Source organism: Lontra canadensis, unplaced genomic scaffold, assembly GCF_010015895.1.
Source record: "Lontra canadensis isolate GAN:19392208 unplaced genomic scaffold, GSC_riverotter_1.0 scaffold5, whole genome shotgun sequence".
Classification (NCBI taxonomy): Eukaryota; Metazoa; Chordata; class Mammalia; order Carnivora; family Mustelidae; genus Lontra; species Lontra canadensis.
Window position 1 is genome coordinate 41,090,736 of NW_022630999.1, and position 22,580 is coordinate 41,113,315.

Sequence of the window (22,580 nt, forward strand, 5' to 3'; positions counted from 1 at the left end):
GGAATAAGCAGATTTTTTTTAGTATAAATAAAGGAAGTTATCTTATGTAAATAGGCAAATAAATCTTTAATATGGTTTAATGAACCATCCTAGTGAAACCTTAATAATAGGAACAGAGCAGTACATTGCAGTAGGTAGGCTATCTCTTCTATTGCCAGAAAGATTGGTGGGTAAAGTAAGGGTCTGGATTGAAGACATCAGTAAACAAAATTTATTTTCTTGACTAACAATTTCCTAGGATTCAGTGCAGTGACATCATTTGGAAAAATATCTGATATGGCTAAAACATGCTGTTTTTCTATCAGATCAAGTGATGAGTGCTCATTTTGCCTTACATTTTACTACTCCATACTTTTACACCTGCTCATAATTAGGTGAAATGGTTTATAATGTATGCATTTTAGCAATTAAAATACAACATAATGTCTGAAATTTATATTTTCCACAGGAAAATATTTTGTAAAACATTTTCTCTGCATCATAAAATAAAAATTGACCTTCACTGCATTTTTGAAGTGTGGCATTTGCTTTAATATTACTAATGCAGCAAAGCTTACCTCACATAGCAAATATTTTCTTTTGGAATTAAATCATCTCCTGATGTAAGTTTTACTAAAGTCACATTTTCCATAGAGCTTAATTAATCTTAATTTTGGAAAGACTTTATTTAAGATGGCTATTTATATTACGCATAGGTGTGCATACAATGCACATGCACAGAAATACGTCATTTTGATAGATGTGTACCTTTAAGAAGAAGTATATGGATTACTCAGATTGGGGGATTTTTTTAACAGGCAAGAATACGTACGTAGAGCTCTTCTGTGATGACATCATAAAAAAAATGTTTTATTTACCAGGTAAAATACACTCAGGTGTCACTTACCAAGGCATTCCGTGCCTGAGGAACTTGACTGAAATCCTTCATTACACTCACATCTGTAGCTCCCGATAGTGTTAACACAGCGCCCATTTTCACAAATTCCCGGCTTGGTCCTGCATTCATTTTCATCTTTGGGAAAACAAATAGGGTGAATAATGAGAAGATTATAAAATTACTCTTTTCAAATTATCCTTGAGTGGGTTATCTTTTATTTAAAATTTCCTCACTAAAATACTAATATGATGGGATAAAAAGCCAATCCTATATGAATATGGGTTTATTTTTAACTTCATCCTTCTAGGTGGATTCTTTCTTAACAAAGTGTTTTCCTTTGTGTTGGTGGTGTTGGTGGGATGGTGTTTGATGAAAATTGGCCTCCACAAGACCTAGACTTTGCCCTTTGATACCAGACTAGGTGGAAAAGAACTATGGGGAAGAGGGTGCCAGGACACCCTGTGACAGGAGAGAGAGGCTGGGAGCAGAGCAGTGGGAGGTGTTAGGGATGGGTAGAGAGTAGGGCTAAAGCCACACAGGCAGGGATGAAGAGTAAGCTTCCAGACTAACTTTGAGTGAAATCACGGGAGCAGTGTGGTATATGAGAGCCACTAGCGAGGAAAGGAATTTAGGTAGTAATGCTCTTTTGGTTGGTGATAAATTAGAGCAAAACTTCTTTATTAAAATCTCTTTTGTCCTTACTGTATTTGATATTCTGTAAAATTCTGCTTGGGGCTTTTTTTTTTTTTTTTGAAGCTCTGTTATTATGAACATAAAGGAGCTCACGATAATGAGATTTTTTGATAAAATGCTTTCATCTTTATACTTAATTTTTAATCTGTAATTTGTTGATATTTATTTTGCTTGTGCTTTCTTTTTATCAGTATTTGCCCTCAGTGTTTTGTTCCATCCCTTTATTGTCAATCTATGTCACCTTTTGACTTGGTACCTTTCTTAGAAAAAGCACCGAAGTGGATTTAAAGGAGTTTTAAAAAGTATGTCCACCTTTTAAGTAGCAGTTTATTCTTCTCTATTGTGACTGCTGATGTGTTTGAATTCTTACCTGTCATTTTATTTTGTTTTATATCTACCATGCTCCTGCCCTCCCTCCCTCAGGATTTCTTACAATAGTCTAGATTTCTATGCCTTCCTCTTGTCTCCATCTCATGTCTGGAAATTATAATCTTCTTTCTGTCTTTTCAGTGATAACCATGAAAAGCTTCAATAGGTATCTGTAATGAATACTTTCCTATCGGTTTCAACAAGAACCAGTTTCACATGTCTCTGGCATGAGTTCCTTCTGCTCTCTCCTGGTGCCACCTGCCACACTGCTGGGATCTAGAAATTTTGGTTTGTTAGATATTTTCTTTAATGTGCCATCCATATCTTTGTAAACCAAATCATGAGGTTTCCTGGTTCCTTGGCTTACCATTGCTTCATGCATAGTACTCCATCCTTTTGGATTAATAAAAAATATTGGAGTATCTAGTTTGGTAATCCTTTCACAGATGGTATGTGGGTGGTAAATACTCTAGAATATGATTCTGATAATGTCTTTTTTATTTTCTTACTAGACTGAGTATAGAATTTCAGTTCAAAATTATTTTTCCTTAGAATCTTAGGAAAAATATTGTTTCCTTTTACCCAGTGTTACTGTTCATTTGCAGGAAATCTGTTTTTTCTCTTTACTTTGATTGTATTTTCATTGTCTGAATTATTTTAAGAAGGGCTCTTGTTGGACATTCTGAAGGAGTTGCTCCATGTCTGATGGTGTATAACTTGAAAGATTGCTAGATAGGTATCATAATTTTAGATTACATTTTCTCTGCTACCATTGGCATGAGAATTAGTGTGAGAACCTGAAGAAAGTGTCTTGATCTTCTTCCTACCTTGTAGGCATTCTCCTTTTCTGCCCAGTTGCCTAAAGCCAACAGAAGTCTCTTCTGGTAACCTTTTTCTTTTCTTTTTTCTGCTGTTGACATTTGTAATTTCACTAGGGCATATCTTGGTGTGATGTTGCACCACCTATGAAATTCTGATTTCTAGCATTCTGTGTTTCATCCTTTGAAAATTTCTCAATCACATCATGTCTGCCAATAAGAGACCATGGTATTGTTCACCGCTCTTGTCTTCATGCACTTAGCTCTGTCTATGCAGCATGACAGGCTGGGGACAAACCCACGAACAGAACAGGTCTCACTTTAACACATGATTCAAATCTCAAATGGGAACTAATACTCCCTTGACAACCTTACTGTATTTCTTCATATGTCCACCATGCTCCCGCCTTGTACAATGACTACTGCACACAGAGATAAGAACTCCTCCATCTCTCCACTACCAACCACCTGTGTGGCCCTCACTTTCCACCTCTTGTCTTTTTCAACAGTTAAAGATTTTCTGTTTTTTCTCAAAGGTCAGTCTTTGCACTTGTACTCTGGATTGCCTTCCAAGAGTTCACAGTTCTCCCTTTTTAATGAGTTATTCTCTCAACACACATTTTCTCATAACTTCCATCTTAAAAAAACTATCTCTTTTATTTATTTATTTTTAAAGATTTTATTTATTTATTTGTCAGAGAGAGAGAGAGAGCACAAGCAGGCAGAGCGGCAAGCAGAGGCAGAGAGAGAAGCAGGCTCCCTGCTGAGCAAGGAGCCCGATGTGGGACTCGATTCCAGGACCCTGGGATCATGACCTGAGCCGAAGGCAGTGGCTTAACCAACTGAGCCACCCAGGCGTACCAAACTATATCTTTTAATAATGTCGTATACCACTAAATCTAGCACCTCAACTGTGTTCCCCTTCAGGACAAATTTCTTTTTCTTTTTTCCCCCTCAGCACTCTGATTCCTATTTTGTTCTTATTTCCAGATTTATTGAGGGATAATGTTAAAGGATTCGTCTCTCGAGTGATTTAGTGCACCCATTACCTCACATATTTGCCCTTTTTCTGTGTGAAAATATTTAAGTTCTGTTCTTACATAGTACAGTGTTATCAGCTATAGTTGCCACATCACACATTAGATCCTTAGATCTTATTCATCTTATACAGGTAAGTTTGTATACTTTTACCAGCCTCTCCCTTTCCCCCTCACACCCCACCGTCCCCTGAAGCCCCTGGCAAATATTTTTCTCCATTATTTCTCTGAGTTCAATGTGTTTATTTTTATCTTTTTAGATTCCACATATAAGTGATACCATGTCTTTCTTTGGCTTATTTCACTTTGCATATTGCCCTTTGGGTTTATTAATATATTCTCACAAATGACAGGATTCCCTGAATCCTGTGTGTGTGTGTGTGTGTGTGTGTGTGTGTGTGTGTGTGTGTGTATGTTTTCTTGTCCGTTCATGCACTGATACACACTTAGGATGTTTCCATACCTTGGCTATTGCCAATAATGCTACAATAGAGTTCAGGTATATTTTTAAGATAATGCTTTTCTCCTTTGGGTATATACCCAGAAGTGGGAATGCTGGGTTATATGGTGGTTCTATATTTAATTTCTTGAGGAAACCCAAAATCCATACCTAGTGGCCTTAGCAGTTTATGTTCCCACCAATAGTACATACCAAGTTTCTTGGTAATTTAGGACGTCACTGTGGCTCTAAGTAAAGTTCTTAGCATGTCAACTGTTTTCCCTCTTCACACTCAGTGTGGAACTAGGCTTCTACAGAAACATTAATGTTTCTCTCACTCACCTGTATTCCCAGTCTTCTACTCAAAGACTGCTGGATGAACTTTTAACTTGGGGCAGTTGCTTTGAAGGGTATCTGTATTCTGTTAAAGTCTAAGGAAGAATATGTCACTGAGCCTCTTAAGTGTTTTTGATTGAGATTTTATAATATTTGAAAGATATTCTTCAGAGTCTGTATTTGGACCATTCTTCATTTAAATAAATAACACTCTTCCCTCCTCAGCTGTATTTCTAAATCTTCAGGAGATGGAGTGAGGGAACATTTTTTTTTTAAAATTCCATTATCTTAAAAGCAAAGCCTTCCATCCCCTCACTGATATATCAAACTTCATTTTGAAATAAATTTTACTCATTTCAAAATGAATAACCAATAGTATTGTCAACATTTTCATTAAAATTTAATGATCTGAGTAAAATTTTTCTATTTATTAGGTTTTCCTATTCATTTATTTATTTAAAAAATTTACTTAAAAATAATTACTGGGCATAGTATACTGCAGAATCAAATTTCATCTGTTGTATCTGATAAGGGGTAACTATTCAAAATATATAAATAACTTATACCACTGAACACCAAAAGAACAGTGACTAACACTCAGAGGAACTGAGTTCATACTTTCCCAAAGAAGACATACACATGGGCAACAGACAAATCAAAAGATGTTCAACATCACTAATCATCAGGGAAATGCAAATCACAACAACAATGAGGTATCATTTTACTCCAGTCAGAATGGCTAAACTCAAAAAGTCAAGAAATAACAACTGTTGGCAAGGATGTGGGAAAAACAGGAATCCTCAAACACAGTTGGTGGGAATACAAACTCGTACAGCTACTGTGGAAAACAGTATGGAGGTTCCTCAAAAAAAATTAAAAATAGAAAGACTCTGTGAGCCAGTAATTCCACTACTGGGTATTTACCCAAAGAAAATGCAAACACTAATTTGTAAAGATATGTGCACTCCTTTGTTTACTGAAGCATTAGTTATGATAGCCAAGATACAGAAGCAACCTGAGCGTTCACTGATAGACAAATGGATAATGAAGGAAGATGTAGGACATACACACAACAGAATATTACGCAGTCATAAAAAGGATGAGGGCGTGCCATCTGAGACAATATGTAGGGATCTAGATGTTTTTATGCTAAGTGAAATAAGTCAGACTGAGAGAGACAAATACCATATGATTTCATTCCTATGTGGGATCTAAGAACACCAGTGAATAAAATATACACAAATAGCACAACCAGACAAACTGATGGTTCCCAGAGAGGAGGGCAGTGGAGAGGTTGGGCAAAATGGGCAAAGAGAAGTGGGAAGTATAGGTTTCCAGGTAGGAACTGAAAAAGCCACAGAAATAAAAGGCACGTCCTAAGGAATACAGTTGATGATATTGTTACAGCAATGCATAGTGACAGCTGGTGGCTATGCTGGGGGTGAGCAAAGCATGATATATAAACTTGGGAGAATCACTGGGCTGTATATACTTGAAAGTAATGTAACTCTGCGCGTAAATATACTTCAATGGGAAAAATTTCATCTGTGACTGTATTTATCGTTTTCTGTAGGGTTTTAGATTTCCTACAAGTCTAAATCTGTAGCTTGTAATACTTTCAGTTTCTATTGCACTTGACATTTTGGGGATAATTTTGTTGGATTCCAGTTTCACTGTACTCAGCATTTTTATTGTTTTTTTTTTGTGGTTTTATCTTTCATTCTCATTCTGACATTTGTACACACTTATTTATTAAAAAATAAATAAGTTTTTATTTATAGTAATAATTTGGCTGTTTATAATGGAATTTCTAACTATAAAAACATGTCTGTATGAAATGGAACTTTGCTACAAAGAGTTTTCTGATGATCAAAGAAAGCTCTACAGAAGGTTCCACTACTGACATGGTGCCATGAAAGCCCGAGTATCAGAAATGTTTTAGAACCAGTATCTTCTGTAGCATCTTTTAACAATGAAGAAATTCCAAATGTATAATGCTGCCCTACATCTTTTCTTTGAAAAACCAAGCACACGGGGTCATAGAATATTAGAGCTAAAACCCTTCTCCTCCACCCTCTCCCACCCAAATCATGTAGTTTCTCGCTCCACAGAGGAGGAGACTGAGGGAAAGAGAATTAAGCCTCTTTCAAGTCACCCAGCTCATTTATGGCACATCTAGGACCAGAAAACTGGGTTCCTGATGTGGTCCCAGTGCTTTCTCCCTTGCTCCCAGGAAATGCACAAGGAAATGTAGTGACTGTGTAAAGTAAAAATTCGTTGGTTATAAAAATAAAAATTTTCCAGGTATTAAAAAAAAAACCACATTTCTAAGTATTTTAGCCAGATGAAATTCAAACACACATACACACTCAAAGTATTTAAAAAAAAATAGAAGGAAATGAAAATGGATCTCATGTACTCTAGGAAGGCAGGATGGTTAACGTTATCTTTCATACAGTCCCCTTGTACCCTACCTTTTCAAGCATGTTAGCATCTGAGCCGCGTGAGACTCTGAGAAACATATGGGAGTTTGTAAACATGGCTCAGGAGTCTGGTGTATCTTCTAGGTTTTTAGATTGTGGGAGAACAGTGTTTCTGAAGGAACCACTGCATAACTGTACCTCTGATGTCATCTATTTTTAACTTTAGTAAGTAGTGTATATAGAATGAAATACCTAAGAGATTAAGAGAAACTGTGAAATCAGTCTCATCAGTTGTTGCAGACATTTAAAAATTAATTTTATACTACACATGTAATTCACAAATTCCAGTTTTGTAAAAAAAACTAAAATTGACAGATAAGTTTGAATTTGCTTCAGAGTAGTACCCTCTAATCCTAGTATCTTCTCTCAGGGTAATTCCTTCTGCGAAGTGGGGTTTATCTTCTGCAAAAATTTAAAAATTTTTTTCTGTGTATTTACTTGCTTACATACATACCTACAAAAAACATAGTTATTATAATTTTCTTTAAAATATGACATATTATGTTTTGTTCTGTAAGTAGACATTTAGAGTTCTACTTCCATATAGACACATGTACACCTTACTCCCCTGACCTGCTGTGCGACATCTAACAGCATCGAAATGCCATGTTTATTTCACTGTCTTCCTGTGATGGGCATTTGGGCTGTTTTCTAGTCCTTTTGTTGTTGTTGTTACTATGAACAAAGTTGGAGTGAATATCCTTGTATCTCTCCTCCTATGTTAGATTCACTTTTTCAAATCGTTTTTTGAGGTGTAATTTACTTGCTATAAAATCTGCATATCTTAAGTGCACAAGTCAGTGATTTTTAGTAAGTTACAGAGTTGTGCGGTCATCACAATCCACTTTTAGAAATTTCCATCTCCCAGATGCTTGCAAATGACCTATCAAATAAAGGGCTAGTATCCAAAATCTATAAAGAACTTATCAAACTCAACACTGAAAGAACAAAGAATCCAATCAAGAAATGGATAGAAGACATGAACAGACATTTCTGCAAAGAAGACATCCAGATGGCCTACAGACACATGAAAAAGTGCTGAACATCGCTTGGTATCAGGGAAATACAAATCAAAACCACAGTGAGATACCACCTCACACCAGTCTGAATGGCTAAAATTAACCAGTCAGGAAACAACAGGTGTTGGAGAGGATGCGGAGAAAGGGGAACCCTCCTACACTATTGCTGGGAATGCAAGCTGGTGCAGCCACTCTGGAAAACAGCATGGAGGTTCCTCAAAAAGTTGAAAATAGAGCTACCCTATGACCCAGCGATCGCACTACAGGGTATTTACCCTAAAGATATAAATGTAGTGATCTGAAAGGGCACAGGCACCTGAATGTTTATAGCAGCAATGTCCACAATAGCCAAACTATGGAAAGAACCTAGATGTCCATCAACAGATAAATGGATAAAGAACAAGTGGTATATATACACAATGGAATACTATTGTAGCCATCAAAAACCCCATAAAATCTTGCCATTTGCAATGACATGGATGGAACTAGAGGGTATTACGCTAAGTGAAATAAGTCAATCAGAGAAAGACAATTATCGTGTAATCTCTCTGATACGAGGAATTTGAGAGGCAGGGTGGGGGTTATGAGCGGGAGGGAGGAAAAAAATGAAACAAGATGGGATCAGGAGGGAGACAAACCATGAGAGACTCTTAATCTTGCAAAATAAACTGACAGTTGCTGGGGGGTGGGGGGGTAGGGATAGGGTGGCTGGGTTATGGACATTGGGGAGAGTATGTGCTATGGTGAGTGCTATGAATTGTGTAAGACTGATGACTCACAGACCTGTACCCCTGAAGCAACTAATACATTCTATGTTAATTTAAAAAAAAAAAGCCCACAAATAGCATCATTAAAAAAAAAAAAGTTTCCAGCTCCCAAAGAGGTCCCTGGTATCCTTTTGTAGCCACTCTCCAGTTTTGGCTTCTAGTACCAGGCAATCACTGATAGGTTCATTTTTCAGAAATCTAATTTTGTGATCTTTTTCTCCAAAATAAGACATTTTTCACTATCTTCATATGTCCCTCCATATACCCCCACAATTTTCAAGGGAGTGGAGGCTAGGATCCCAATAGAAGATTCTTAATTCAAGGAGGGGGAATGATCTCTTCTCAAGGAGGAAGAAAACTGGACTGCACCATCCCAGGTGCCAGCACTTTGCGGAAACAAGTGCTGAGATAAACGGGTCAGGCGGCCGTGGCCACGGCCACTGTACATGCCAGGGGACTGTGACATGTACCATAAAACCAAACATTTTAGATTCCCGAAGCCAACTAGAGAGTCACCTCTTCCACTTACACATGAATTAACTGAGGTCCAAGTATGTTATAAACAATACACCAAGTCACAGGCGTACCCAACTTGTGACCGGTGTCTGGAGATGATCTGCCTCTGCCTCTTCCTCTCCTCACTGATGGGATGATACAAAATGAGAACACCCACTCATTTATTTCACTACACAAGCAGAATTGTTTCAAGGAGTTGTCCTACTCTTCTCCATTAAGTGTTTTAAATTTACAGGACATAGAAGGATGAAAGCAAGGACAGGTCTCACTAGCACTGCATGATTCAAACCACATTCTACTGGCGCGGCCCCCGAGATGGAAGAATTCCAGCTACAGAACAGCCTTGAAAGAGCTAGAAAAAGAATTGGCCTGGAGTGAGGATGGTTCTTGCATAGTGTGGTCAGGCTGTCTCGAGGCAGGCATATTAAGTAAGCAGATGCCGCGCCGTGCAGCTTACCCACACAGCCCTCTCCGTCCGGCCGTCGGGTCATGCCAGGTGGGCAGATGCACATGAAGGTGCCGATCAGGTTCTTGCACATCATGCCTCTAGACTCACAGTCGTGGAGCCCTTCAGCACATTCATCCAGATCTAGAAAATATTTTTAATGAAAAACAAAACTCTTAGGAGCAGTCTACTGTTTTGGATTTTGAAGTCTTAGTTTTGGGTTCCTGGCTCTTAAAATGCTACTGTGTGACAGAGAAAGGAGGAACCAAGTCTCTTCCAACTCTTGGCTATATTCTAGATTTATGAAAGCTTCGGGATTGGTCCTAATGACAGGAAGTTCAGGAAGGAACTGAATGGGACATCATCAGAGTGGGAGAAAAACCATGAGAGACTCTGAATTTTAAGAAACAAACAGGGTTGCTGGAGGGGAGGCGGGTGGGGGTATGGGGTAACTGGGAGATGGGCATTAAGGAGGGCACAAGATGTGATGAGCATTGGGTGTTATGTGCAACTGATTAGTCACTGAACTCTACAACTGAAACTAATGACGTTCTATATGTTGTCTAATTGAATTTAAATAAAAAATACAGTAAAAAAGAGTAGTTCAGGAAAGGCAGTCTTTGCTTTACTAAGAGTCCAAGAGTGTGACAATGGTGGGCTCTTCAACCCGTTTTATCTTTGACTTGCTGGGGTAGACCATCCAATGTCTTGCTATCTAGATGTGGGAATCTACCAGCAAAATGTCAGATACATGTCTGTAAACTCTAGAAAAAGACAGTAAAGAACTATAAGATCATTAAAAAACGTTTCCAGTGTGGCAAATGTAGTGTTAACTATTCTCTTTCCCGCCGCCTTACCTTTGCACATCTTCTGGTCTTCCCTGAGGGCGTAGCCAATCGGGCACGTGCATTCATAGGACCCAAAGGTGTTCATGCAGCGGAAAGCACACAGCAGTGGGTTCTGGGCACACTCATTGATATCTGATCAAGGAAACAGGCAGGCATGTCCTGAGCCTACAGTTTTAATTGTTTACATGACACTGGTCATAGAGAAAGCAGTAAGATAACAGAACTCCTAACTCTGGTATGGAGAAGTGGTACCTCACGAACTCATCCTCCAACAAGTAGCAACTATAAACTGAAAACAAAAACAAAAACAAAAACAGAAACAGCTACCTGAAGTAGTTCCTAGTGGTGAGCTGAAACTCAGCAAACAAACAAGACATAAATTCCTAGTTTTTTTCTTTGTTTATTTTTATTTTTTCTGAAATTACCCTGTGGATGGCCATAGTTCTGGCAGGAGCAGCACCTGGCAGGTACATCTTCAGTAGAAACTTCCTGAGCTTCTATCCAGAGCAATCAGGGAAGCGAGCTAGGGGCAACCGAGCTGCTCAAGAGTGAGGGGGAGCCCCAGATAGGAGAAGGCCAAAGACAAAGACACACTTTTTTTTTTTTTTTTTTGGCATAAAGGCCTATGTTGCTGACTTAACCATGCATGTGTGGGGCAAAATCAAAGAAGCTAGCCACACTGGGGCTTATAAAAGAAACTGAAATCTGAACCACTAACTTCTGCAAGCCTGACACTCTGCTTTTATGTTCACCAAGGTTAACTGCCTGCTAAAACAAAAGCATCAACATTCTTCAAAGTAATACAACTGATTCCAAAGAGATCACTCACAACATCCATGGTATAATCCCAAATTCTCTAACCTGCTGAGGAGCCAAGAAAATGGAATGCCAACTTCAAGTGGAAAACACCACCAGAGATGCCAACTCTGAGGTGACCAAGATGCCACCAGACAAGGGCTTTAAAGCAGTGACTGTAACTATGCTCACCGGGGTAAAGGAAAAGGTATTTGTGATGAACATAATCATCAGTAGAATATCAAAGCCACAGAAGTAAAAGCTGAGATATTGAGAAACAATTTCTATAGAAATAATAATTAAGAAAAGTATCACTCGCCTTCACAGTTCATCATGGGCCCTGGCTCAAAGCCTTCATTGCAGTTGCATTCAAAACTCCCAATAACATTGGTGCATGTACCATTCCCACATGGATTGCCAATCGAACATTCATCAGTATCTGAGAAGAGAAAGTGCCAAACGATTTGTGGAGTTTTAGTTTGATACGAGCATGCCCATGGATACCCACCTGGCCTGCACACATTTCCAGGATCTCTAGGGCACACCCAACTCTGCACCCTCCTTGGCCTTGGATGGCTGGCTGGCCTTGATTCAGTGCAGAGGAGCCCTGGGGATCAGGTGTGTCAAGCTCTGAGTCCCCAGACAGCCACCCCTAAAAGTCATAAACCCATAGAGGGGTGTCATCTTCTGCTACAAGAGCAGGTGCGGGAAGTCATAAGGTAAAATGGAGCTCTTTCCCATTACTGCTTTGGGCAACTGTAAAGCTCTGGGCACGTCAGAGTTTGTATATTTGGTTGAAGGCAGAGGTTGGGCAACTCTGTCCATATTCCCATAAACCAGATCTACTGGAAAATGTAAGGTGGGAGAAGAAAAAGCAGTTACTAGCTACTGATACTGGCTCTGTAAATCCTGCCACCACTCAGGGTGCCTGGAATATGAGAATTAGAATTTTCCAAGTGTGTAACGTGGAGTCAGCACTCACCCACACAGCGTACTCCAGTATAATCCAGGTTGTAACCCATTGGGCATTCACAGCGAAAAGACCCATCTGTATTGATACACTGACCATTTGAACAAATGCCTGGGCTCTCAAGGCATTCGTTGACATCTAAAATAAAGAATTATCCATAAACTTTCTCAATATAAAAAGATACATCAAAACTCTGTGTATCTGTTAACAAGAAATTTGAAATTTATAAAACATGTAAACATTTATCAGATACTTACATTTTGTATACAATGTAGCCTGATAAATATAATGTACAATATATAATACTGTATGTATACATTAAAATATACAGTATATTATATAGTAAAATGATTTACAGAATGTACAATTTATATAAAAATATTATAGGAATAAAATACATCAAACCACACCTTCACGAGTATCATGAAGACTTGGAACTGTTCCGTGGCCGTAAGGACACAAGTCCTGGAAGGCAACTATAGAGAAGAACACAAATTCCCCATTATTGAAGAGTCTCAGCTATCGAAGAACTTCAGAACTGATTAATGGTATACATGAAATCCTACTTATTTTTTCATGTACAAAACTGCTTTTAACAAGAGCCTTATTTTATTGTTATGGTTTATTTAAAAAGCAACACTGAGACTACTTAGAGCAGGTCACCTAAGCTCGCCCAGTGCCTCCCAGGGTGCTGCCTACCAAGGGCTGTTTCTATATGTTTGCTCCTTTAATGCTCAGCAGCCAGAGCCCCCTCTGCCCAGGACACAGGGGAGCTACCTCGACCTAGAGACCAAGCTAGTTCTGAGCCTGCTGGGAAGCACCCTATACCTTGGCTGCAAAAACACAAGACCTGGGAGGCTCTTGGTCTCATCCAGTAAATGGCCCTTGTGCTGACTCAGCTCCTCACCATTTTATGTAAGATTCTGAGAGCTGCAGCCCGGGATCCAATCCCCATGTGGGACCCATGCAGCAGTTGGGAATACATCTCCTGCCCTGCACATCTCAAATTAATTCCACTGAAAGCAAACACTGCTAACCTCGGGCAGTGGGCAAAAGGGGAATGAAATAATGGGAACTCTAGCTGTGTTCACACATGCTGAATACACAAGTGGAGATGGGGTCCCTCAGACGGGGGTGCTCAGGGAACTTTACAGTTTAGACATGAGGGACGAATTTTCTCTTCAAAATATCCATCAGTTACATACAGTTAAGGTGGCTGACAGTCATTCCCAAACTGCACAAAGTGGTAGCTCTCACCTTCGTCATCTTTGGGGCACAGCTCACAGGGGTCCCCCCAGCCCTCTCCCGGCATTTTACTACAGCAGCATTTGGCCTTGGTGGTGTTGAAAGCTTTGGGTACAGAGCACTTTCCATTTTCAAAGTTTGTGAAGCAGAAACTCTGGCGGGTATCTAGTCAAGAAAGCAAACATCACAGGCCTCCTTACGCGTCAGTAAGAAGAGTACTCTGTGTGTAACTGTTTTTGACGAAGGTTTCTCATGGGATGAACACATGGTGCAGATCAGATTAGCAACTGAAAGGTCTGGAAAACCTCCATGGCTGATTTCACATGTCAACTTACACTGACCGGTCTATAAAATTTGGTGTAATTATTTGAAATGTTTAAAATGTTTTTATGTTTTTATATATATATTTTTTTGTTTTTATGTTTAAAATGTTTAAAATGTTTTTATAATGTCTCTAGGAAACCTGAGAAGTGATGCTCAGTATTAAGATTATTTCCCTGTCTCTTCTTCTACTGTTACGTGATCACCTAACAAAAATATTCTACATAACTTTCAGTAAATCCATTCACATTAAAAGCAACTCATATACCGGTGTCCAGAAAAAAATCTATACCAACAACAAATGGAACTGTGAGGCAATAATAATAGTAAGTGAATAAAATAGTAATTTTTCAGTATGACATTAAAAAATGTGGAAACAGAGACAAAAACTCGAAGTACCTTAAAAGTGTCCAGTGCATACAGTTTGGAGACCTATTTTTTTTAAACCTAGACATATTTGCCATAGACATGTACTTTGTAGTGATCTACACTTCCATGAGGGCTTACTGTCTAGCTATGATGTTCCTAAGGGCAAATGATGACAGAGAAGTCATTCCAAAGCTTACCAAAGCATCTGCGTCCATTATCAGACAGTACAAAGCCAGGCGGGCAGATGCACTGGAACCCCCCAGGAGTATTGGTGCAGGAACCAAAGAGACAGATGTTGGGATCTTCGTCACATTCATTTATATCTGGACAAGGGCAGAAGAATGTATTAATTTAAGTAAATCAATACACTGTTCAGTCTTTGAAAATAAACAATTTGTCCATACTACCACTATTTGCTAGCCACTGATTATTTAATATGAAACGTGAGTATATAATATGTAGGTATAATTATTATTATCTCTTCAGAAGTCAAAGATTGTATCCAGTTTCAATCAACCACACAGCCCAGAGGCCCAAGAGAACGCCACCTCCCTGCACGCGATCCCTAGGGCAGTGTATATGTCTGCCCTATATGTATGGTCCCACGTGACCAGTTCAGTATCCTACAGGTGTCACGGCCTCAGCAGGTCTCCTTCTCTGATGATCCTCTCCAGCCATCCAGCTTAAGATCACCTTTATTCGTCCTGTACTCCAGATGCAGGCAGCATGTACCCTGTCACTTCCACCTCTTCTGGGTTTTCAAACTCAACCTCCCCTGCCACCAGGATTACCGTAAATCTCCTAATAGACCGCCATGTCTCCCTCTTGTGCCCTCACACTGCCACCAGGCTGTCTACTTGAAAATCTGTACCCATGGAACCAAGGGGACTCAGACATGGCTTGAGAATTTCACCATTCCCATGGCACCCCGGAAAGGGTCCCTCAAGTAAATAAGGATTCCTTACCAGTGATATTTGGCTTTTTTTTTTCCCCCCATCAGAAGTCCTTATTTAATAGGGAGTTATCATATCGGAGTGAGGAAATGTTACACAGTTCCGGCCACATTGGAATGCCAGCTCCATGAACACAGGAAACATCTGTCCGGGTCACTGCTGCCTGCTCAGACTAGCACGGCGTCAGGCACATTCTACATTCTCTGTTTATATCTGTAGAATTTTAGTGAATCATACCATGCCCTTTCTTTAAAAAAAACAAAAACCAAAAACCAGATCTTGCCCTGTTCCACACTGCCTGCAGGACTGAGTTCAGTCTTATGTGCTGGTCGGCCACTCACTGCCCCTTCCCACACCCCGGGTGCCTGTGTTTTCCAGGAGTTTCCTCTCTCCTGTTCCTTTCTCTGATTAGTCAATTCCTGTCCAACATTTAGGAGCCACCTCAAAAGTCACCAGTCCTTTGGGATGAGCTTCCTTGACTTGCCATTCTTTTAACCACTGGCCTCACAGCCCTAGCTTGTGCTCCTATAGCCTGAACCCGCCTCTGGCCTGGCATCTGTCACACTGAATGGCAAGGATGTCTTTATAAGGCAGCTTTACCTATTACAAAATAGGTCTTTTCTTTTCTGGTTCCCTAAAGGTACGAGTGTATCTTTTTACATTCCCAGCACCTAAAAGGTGCCAATCATTCAATGAAACACACACTGAAAGGTGTAATGAATTTGTGTGTGTATACATGTGTGATATGTGTGTGTTTGTGTAAGTGTGTGTATAGTCACGTTAAGAATCATTTCATCTGGGTAAAATTGGCAGAAAAGATTCTAGTCTAAAGAAAGTAAGTCTTACAATGAAGTTAAGATTATTTTTTTCAGAGATGCAAAATAGAAGTGTTGCTAATGATGGATGAGGAAAAAATATTTATGCATTTGAATAAAAGGTTACTGAATCACAGATTTTTTTTTTCATGAAGAGAAAAGGTAGCTGAGCCTTTCTGATACAAAGAAATACATGTTTTCTTTTTCCTTCTAATTGCTGAGACAGTTATTGTCATTGTCCCATAAAGGGATGGACTATAGGGCTAAGAAGAACTGAGATTAAATATGGAATAAAGAAAATAAAAGAAAGGAAGGATCTTTTAGTTTTTAAGAAAGTTGTTATTAAGATGCTTCTAGTTTTTACTATTTTTTAAGGATTAAAAACACCAGATAGTTTTACAATGACTCAGTATGCAGATCAAGAAAGGGAAAAGATATAAAGACCGAACTGGAATGACTTGGGGTATCCAGTATATGAAGTCACATGGTCTGGAAAACAATTAAATTTAATGGTGTAAACGGTCTCCTTCAGTTCTGAGTCCCTGGAAAGTGAACAGTAGAACTACACAAAGCACTTTTTTTTTAAATTGGATAAATCAAAGGCAAAAAACCCCTCAGTAATCATTTCATGATAGAAGAACCACACTAGGATGGTGCTTCTGAATTTCAACAAGACTGTAAAAAATAATTTGTATAAAAGTGAAATTCAGTAACTGTAAGAAGGTCCGCCTTCATCATGTTCACCAGGCAATTCTGGGACCCACTTTTGATGTGGTTACAGTATTCTTGTACGCTGGAGGAGTTTCAGCAGAAAAACATCTGTTACAACAAATGGATTAATATTTTCTGTTTTGACATGAGGCCTTCCCAAGGAAAAAAATGTCTCAACAGCATGGTCAAGATTTTCTGCTCCACATTTCTAGGACTCTAGACACCTTTAATAGCTGTTTTAAAATTGGTTGCCAAAGATTACAATTTTTGTAGACTCTCTTTAAATTCAGTAGAAAGTCTCTCGTTGACATTTGGAAAAAAGATTAGAGTGCACTGAAAATTCTTTGACTGGTCTGACATTTCTGTTGATGAAAAACCCCACATTCCTAAATGCTTTGTTACCACCATTCCACTTCCCAATCGATTCTGATGGTTCAGTGAAGCAGCTGTGGGTAGCTCTATGTTTAATCCCATGGGTCAGCCTGCTGGCCGCGGTTTGCATTTAGTGTCCGGCTACAGGGTCAGGCTTGGGTCTTAGACTGGAGAGTTCGTGGAGCCCAGAACAAGTGTTAACCTTACCGATGCAGTTCTCGCTTTTCACTTCGTACCCTGGGGGACAGATGCATCTGAAGGACCCCTCCAAATTCTGACACGTACCAGGAGAACAAGAGCCAGGGAGAGCGACACACTCATTAGTATCTTTAAAGAGAAACAAGACAAAAAATGACTTAACTATGAGGTCCTTGTTGCCAAATGAGGTTAACATGAATTCAACTTGGTCTCTCTGATCTGTTGGGTCACTATGGACAATATGCCCGGAGATACTCTTTTGCCATCTTGCGTATTACTCATTTGGCAAGAGGCTGGTTTTCCTGAGTTGTTTCGTCTCCTTTTATGGTGTCATGGATAGTCCCGGCTCTCTTCCAATAAAAACATTTCAGACAAGCCATCCCCAATTGTTGGTGTATTCCTTATACCCAAATTTCCAATGGTATCTTATATTGGTCAAGTAATCAGATGATCAAATGAAATGTGAGAGGGTTTCCAAGTGTGTGTGTGGGGGGAGGGGGGTGGAAAGTCACATCATTATTCAACAAAACAACACAAAGACTGTTTACTGGGTAGATAGTTACCTATACAGTTCTTGCCATCTGGAGTCAGTTCATAACCTTCATTACATAAACACTTGAAGGAGCCAATTTCATTGAAACACCGTCCATTTCTGCACACCTGACCAAAAAAGGAGCTGCACTCATCTATATCTGTAAGCAAACGGGAATAAGCTTTTCAGAGAGAACTCTTACACATATATTATTATGTGTTCCAATGTAAAAACATATTCACTGCCATGCGTTTTCAAATATACTTCACTGCAATCCTCATCAACACAGAGAAAATCAGCTCCCAGTGGAAGCAATGTGTGACTAATACAGTCACAGAGATCCCTACTATATTTCAACACCAAGTTTTGATATTAATAGAACTCAAATTTATAGCCAGATAAAAACTGAAGGTTTATGGTGAAGTTCTCTGTTCTTTTCAAATGAAGAATACTTCTTTCCTTGGAGACCAGACGGTATACACACTTAACCTGATGGCCCAGTTTTCAGATGACTGTACGTGGAGATAAGCTGACTCTATTCAAAGCACAGATAATAGAGCATATTAAATATAGAAAAATCAATTATATTAAATATACTCTAGAACTGCTAACATGTATTTTGCTGACAAAGTAAAGAACTTGAAAGAAAAAAAATCTTAAGTTTCAGTGAAACTTAGGGCTGACTGCATTGGAGTAATTACTCAATTAATTATTGTAGGTTTCTGAAGGCTGTGTTCAGATCAGAGCCATTATCGGTATCTTTAGTTCTCCCTGGTTGTACAAAGGGTCTGAGAAATTATTGATAAGAAGGTGGTAGTTGAAAAAAATGTTCAGTTAGCTCTGAATTTTTTCACAGTGGCAGAATTTGGGGAAAAAACACAAACAGGGGTGCTTGGGTGGCTCGGTTGGTTAAGCGTCTGACTTTTGATTTCAGCTGAGGTCATGATCTCAGGGTCCTAAGATCGAGCCCTCCACTGGACCTCGTGCTCAGCACAGAGTCTGCTTGAAACACTCTTTCCCTCTGCCCTCCCCCAACTCACATGCGCATGCACATGTGTCTGTGCATGAGCTCTCTCAAATACATATATACATACAAAAACAGAAAAGTAAAACCAAAACTGAGAGGAGTCTGTGCTGGCATAAATCAGAGGTTGGAGGTGGTGTGAGCAGCACTGGTCCAGAATGGTCGACAGGCGGCGTTGCTGTCTCAAACCCTATGGGACCATGTGAATGAAGGGACGTCCACCGTGAAACACCAGCACAGTGCCTTGTGTATGGTAAACAGACATGTGCTCAGCATCTGTTCATGCTTCCTCCTGCCATGCCCTCCACTGACTTAAGGAAACTCCCCTCTCACTATTAATTCTTGTTTTAATCATTGCTGTTTAGGGGCATACAGTAAAATTCTGTACCACGCAGAGCAGATACTTCCACTTTCCTGTGAAAATTTACGGTTGTTCAAAATTGAAATCAAATAGGTTTCTGAGGGCTAATGTGGAGACGTAGCCCCAATCCCCCCTTTCTGTGGGAAAAGGAATCCCTGGCTTCAAAGGTTGACAGAAAATGAAGTTTAAAGACGCAGCATGTTTTTAAGTTGGACACTCTGTCAGTATTTGAATATAAAACAAGAATAAATTATATGAAATACTTGCAATAGCACTGAAACAATGACAGGTCTATATCTGATCCCATTAAAGGGGTAAAAACCACCCTAAACCATAGAGCAATCCCAGTAGATTTTCTATTATCTGCATGTCACCCCTCCCCCACACTGACTGACGGACTGACTGACTGACAGAAGTACTCAACACAGCAGACTGTCTTGTGATTATTTAAACCAGTATTACAGCTTTAGTTAACTGGAAATTAGTCAATGTTATTACATATCTTTCATCACCTATTTGTGTTTTAATGATAAAACATTTGATTTACTCTTTGGATTTATTCCTTATTTCAGATACTGTACAAACAGCAAACAGTAGCCACAGAGGACAGAGTACTTACCCAGGCAATCGTTATTATGAGTGAGTTCAAACCCTGGGTAGCAGAGACAGTTGTAGGATCCCACCGTGTTTTTACAAGTTCCATTCCCACATGGATGTCGCTCACACTCATCAACATCTACAAAGAAATAGTGGCTCCAAGGAATTCAATTTTTAACCAGAAATATACAGCTGGTTACACATTTACATTTTAAAAAAAAATTACTGACTCACTTAGATTTTCCTCATTTAATACTTAGGAACCCGTGTTCATTTTAGGGAAATGAGTATGCTAAGCCAGCATTCCCTTAATGCAGATGCTTTAATGAATGGGTTTGCTTGTCAACTGTAAGGAAACCAATTGTTTGGAACACTAAACAATTTGTTCTATTCAATCATTATCAACACCACTCCCTCAGAAATTTACACACCCTAATCTGATCAGTACAATAAAGGTAGATTTCAGTTTCCTGAATTTTATGAATTAATAGAATCTAAATAAGAAGTCCACTAGAGGGGCGCCTGGGTGGCTCAGTGGGTTAAAGCCTCTGCCTTCGGCTCGGGTCATGATCCCAGGATCCTGGGATCGAGCCCCACATCGGGCTCTCTGCTCGGCGGGGAGCCTGCTTCCCCCTCTCTCTGTCTGCCTCTCTGCCTACTTGTGATCTCTCTCTGTCAAATAAATAAATAAAATCTTTAAAAAAAAAAGTCCACTAGAACTCAGTATTATTATAAGCCTTTAAAAAATGGAATTAAAAATATATTTAGAAAGGTCATCCTCATATAAGAAATAAAGATTCTCTAGACAATGAATTCTAGGCTCTTGGAACTCTTCTGTGCAAAAAAGGGTACTATTCCTTAGAAAGAAAGCTTTGTTTAAGAGAGATTATTGGGGCACCTAGGTTCTCAGTGGGTTAAAGCCTCTGCATTCAGCTCAGGTCATGATCTCAGGGGCCTGGCATCGGGCCCCGCATGGGGCTCTCTGCTCAGCGGGGAGCCTGCTCCCACCCCCACCCCTCCACCTCCGGCCTGTCTCTCTGCCTACCTGTGATCTCTGTCAAATAAATAAATAAATAAATCTTTAAAAAAAAAAAAAGAGATTATCAAGGAGTCTCACTGACTTTTATCATAAATTATTAGGATTGAGGTCATGTTTTCTCCATATGAATTTCTGAATCAAACCTCAAATATTTTTTAGCAAATCATGTTCTCTCTCTCACAGAGTACAGCCAAGAGAAGCACGTATGAGCAAGCATTCTCAGAAAGTTCAGGCAAAGAGGGCTAGATCCTCCATTTGTCCCTTGTACAAGCATCCCCTGGAGAGTTTTCCCCACCTCCACAGCTGAAGTCTTAAGAGGCAGCAGATGGCTAGTTCTCCAGGTGGTCCTTGAGGTATGGATGGGTCATAAAGGAAACTAGTCCTGTAGTACTGAAATCTGATTTACCATTCATACAGGTAATATCTTCAACACCAAAATAGTAGATGCATGAGTTCAGCTTTTTCTAAACTGAGAAGGTGCTAATTATAAATAGCCAAGTTTTAAATTTAATTTTCCTCTTTCAAGTGCACTGCATGGAAAACTCTTTTGCCTGAGATACAGCCTGTTGTTGACATCAGACTGAAGGATTTATGCTGAGTTCCCAGGTTGGTCTCCAAGGTGGCCAGCCCATCCACCTTTCAAATTTCATGTGTCGGCTCAGCAAGTACTTACTGAACACTATTACTGCTCAGCTAACCATTACACGAGCTACTGGAACATTTTAGAGTTTTGTTACATTTACTTCTAAACATACTTTTAAGAGTTAAAACACAAAAGCAGCCAGTAAGTCCCATGTATTCAGTGATTTGGTGGAAAAGTATATAAACATACGTATGTGTGTGACAATATTTCAATACTGTTGTTCTTACTACTCTCACTCCCTTATATTCTTGCAGCTGGAAACGTTTCCTCGAGCAGGAACAGAGAAGGGTAAAGGATAACTGGTGACTGTGGTGACTTCCATAGAACCCTGAGTGTCCCAGAGTGCTTGAGAAGTGTGTGAAGGCATCTGAGCAAAAAGGTTGTGAACAGTGAACCAAAGAACATACTGTGGTGTGTTTCTGCTCACAAATTTTCCACTGAATAAAGGTATAAGCCGTTTAATAGAGCTAACTTGTTGTGGGACTGTTTCTGACAAGAGGCATGGGAGTTAGTCACAGCAAGTGGCCAACCTGTAAGCTCTCTGGGAGTCTCAATTCACTGCCCTCCTGAACTAACATCCTCCCTCTTACCCATGCACATGGTCTGGTCCTGGGACGCCTTAAAGCCGTTGTGGCAGATGCACTGGTAACTTCCTTGCAAGTCAACACACAGGCCATGACTGCAAACATTAGGAATTTCTAAACATTCGTTGCGATCTAAAACAAAAATAAAACACATGTTACACATGTCTGATTTTTATTAAGATTCCTTCATATTTTCACAGGCCTGTTTCTAGAAGCCGCTATTAATTATTACAGACAGGCTGAAAATGAACCATAACAACAGCTGAATCAAAAGAAGTGAGGCCTGAAAATATCCATGACTTTAAACAAAAACAAAACAAAAAAAAATTGGGCCATTTTCTACACTGATTAGTATCTCAAAGATACTATTTTATTTTAGGTCTAATCCTAGGAAAATCCACTGA

The 22,580-nt window shown here is 39.5% G+C and overlaps 1 protein-coding gene across 1 annotated transcript in view; it reads right to left on the bottom strand.

Moving 5' to 3' along the window:
* FBN2 (fibrillin 2) overlaps positions 1 to 22,580 on the bottom strand; it is a 247,610-nt gene that overhangs the window by 17,674 nt on the left and 207,356 nt on the right. The window contains exons 45-56 of the mRNA XM_032851970.1: positions 22,183 to 22,308; positions 19,933 to 20,049; positions 17,960 to 18,088; positions 17,406 to 17,525; positions 14,545 to 14,670; positions 13,670 to 13,822; positions 12,823 to 12,888; positions 12,425 to 12,550; positions 11,762 to 11,881; positions 10,657 to 10,779; positions 9,812 to 9,943; positions 887 to 1,012 (exon numbers count right to left, since the gene is read on the bottom strand). Of these exons, the coding sequence (XP_032707861.1) occupies positions 887 to 1,012; positions 9,812 to 9,943; positions 10,657 to 10,779; positions 11,762 to 11,881; positions 12,425 to 12,550; positions 12,823 to 12,888; positions 13,670 to 13,822; positions 14,545 to 14,670; positions 17,406 to 17,525; positions 17,960 to 18,088; positions 19,933 to 20,049; positions 22,183 to 22,308 (1,464 nt within the window). The remainder of the gene's footprint in view (positions 1 to 886; positions 1,013 to 9,811; positions 9,944 to 10,656; positions 10,780 to 11,761; positions 11,882 to 12,424; positions 12,551 to 12,822; positions 12,889 to 13,669; positions 13,823 to 14,544; positions 14,671 to 17,405; positions 17,526 to 17,959; positions 18,089 to 19,932; positions 20,050 to 22,182; positions 22,309 to 22,580) is intronic.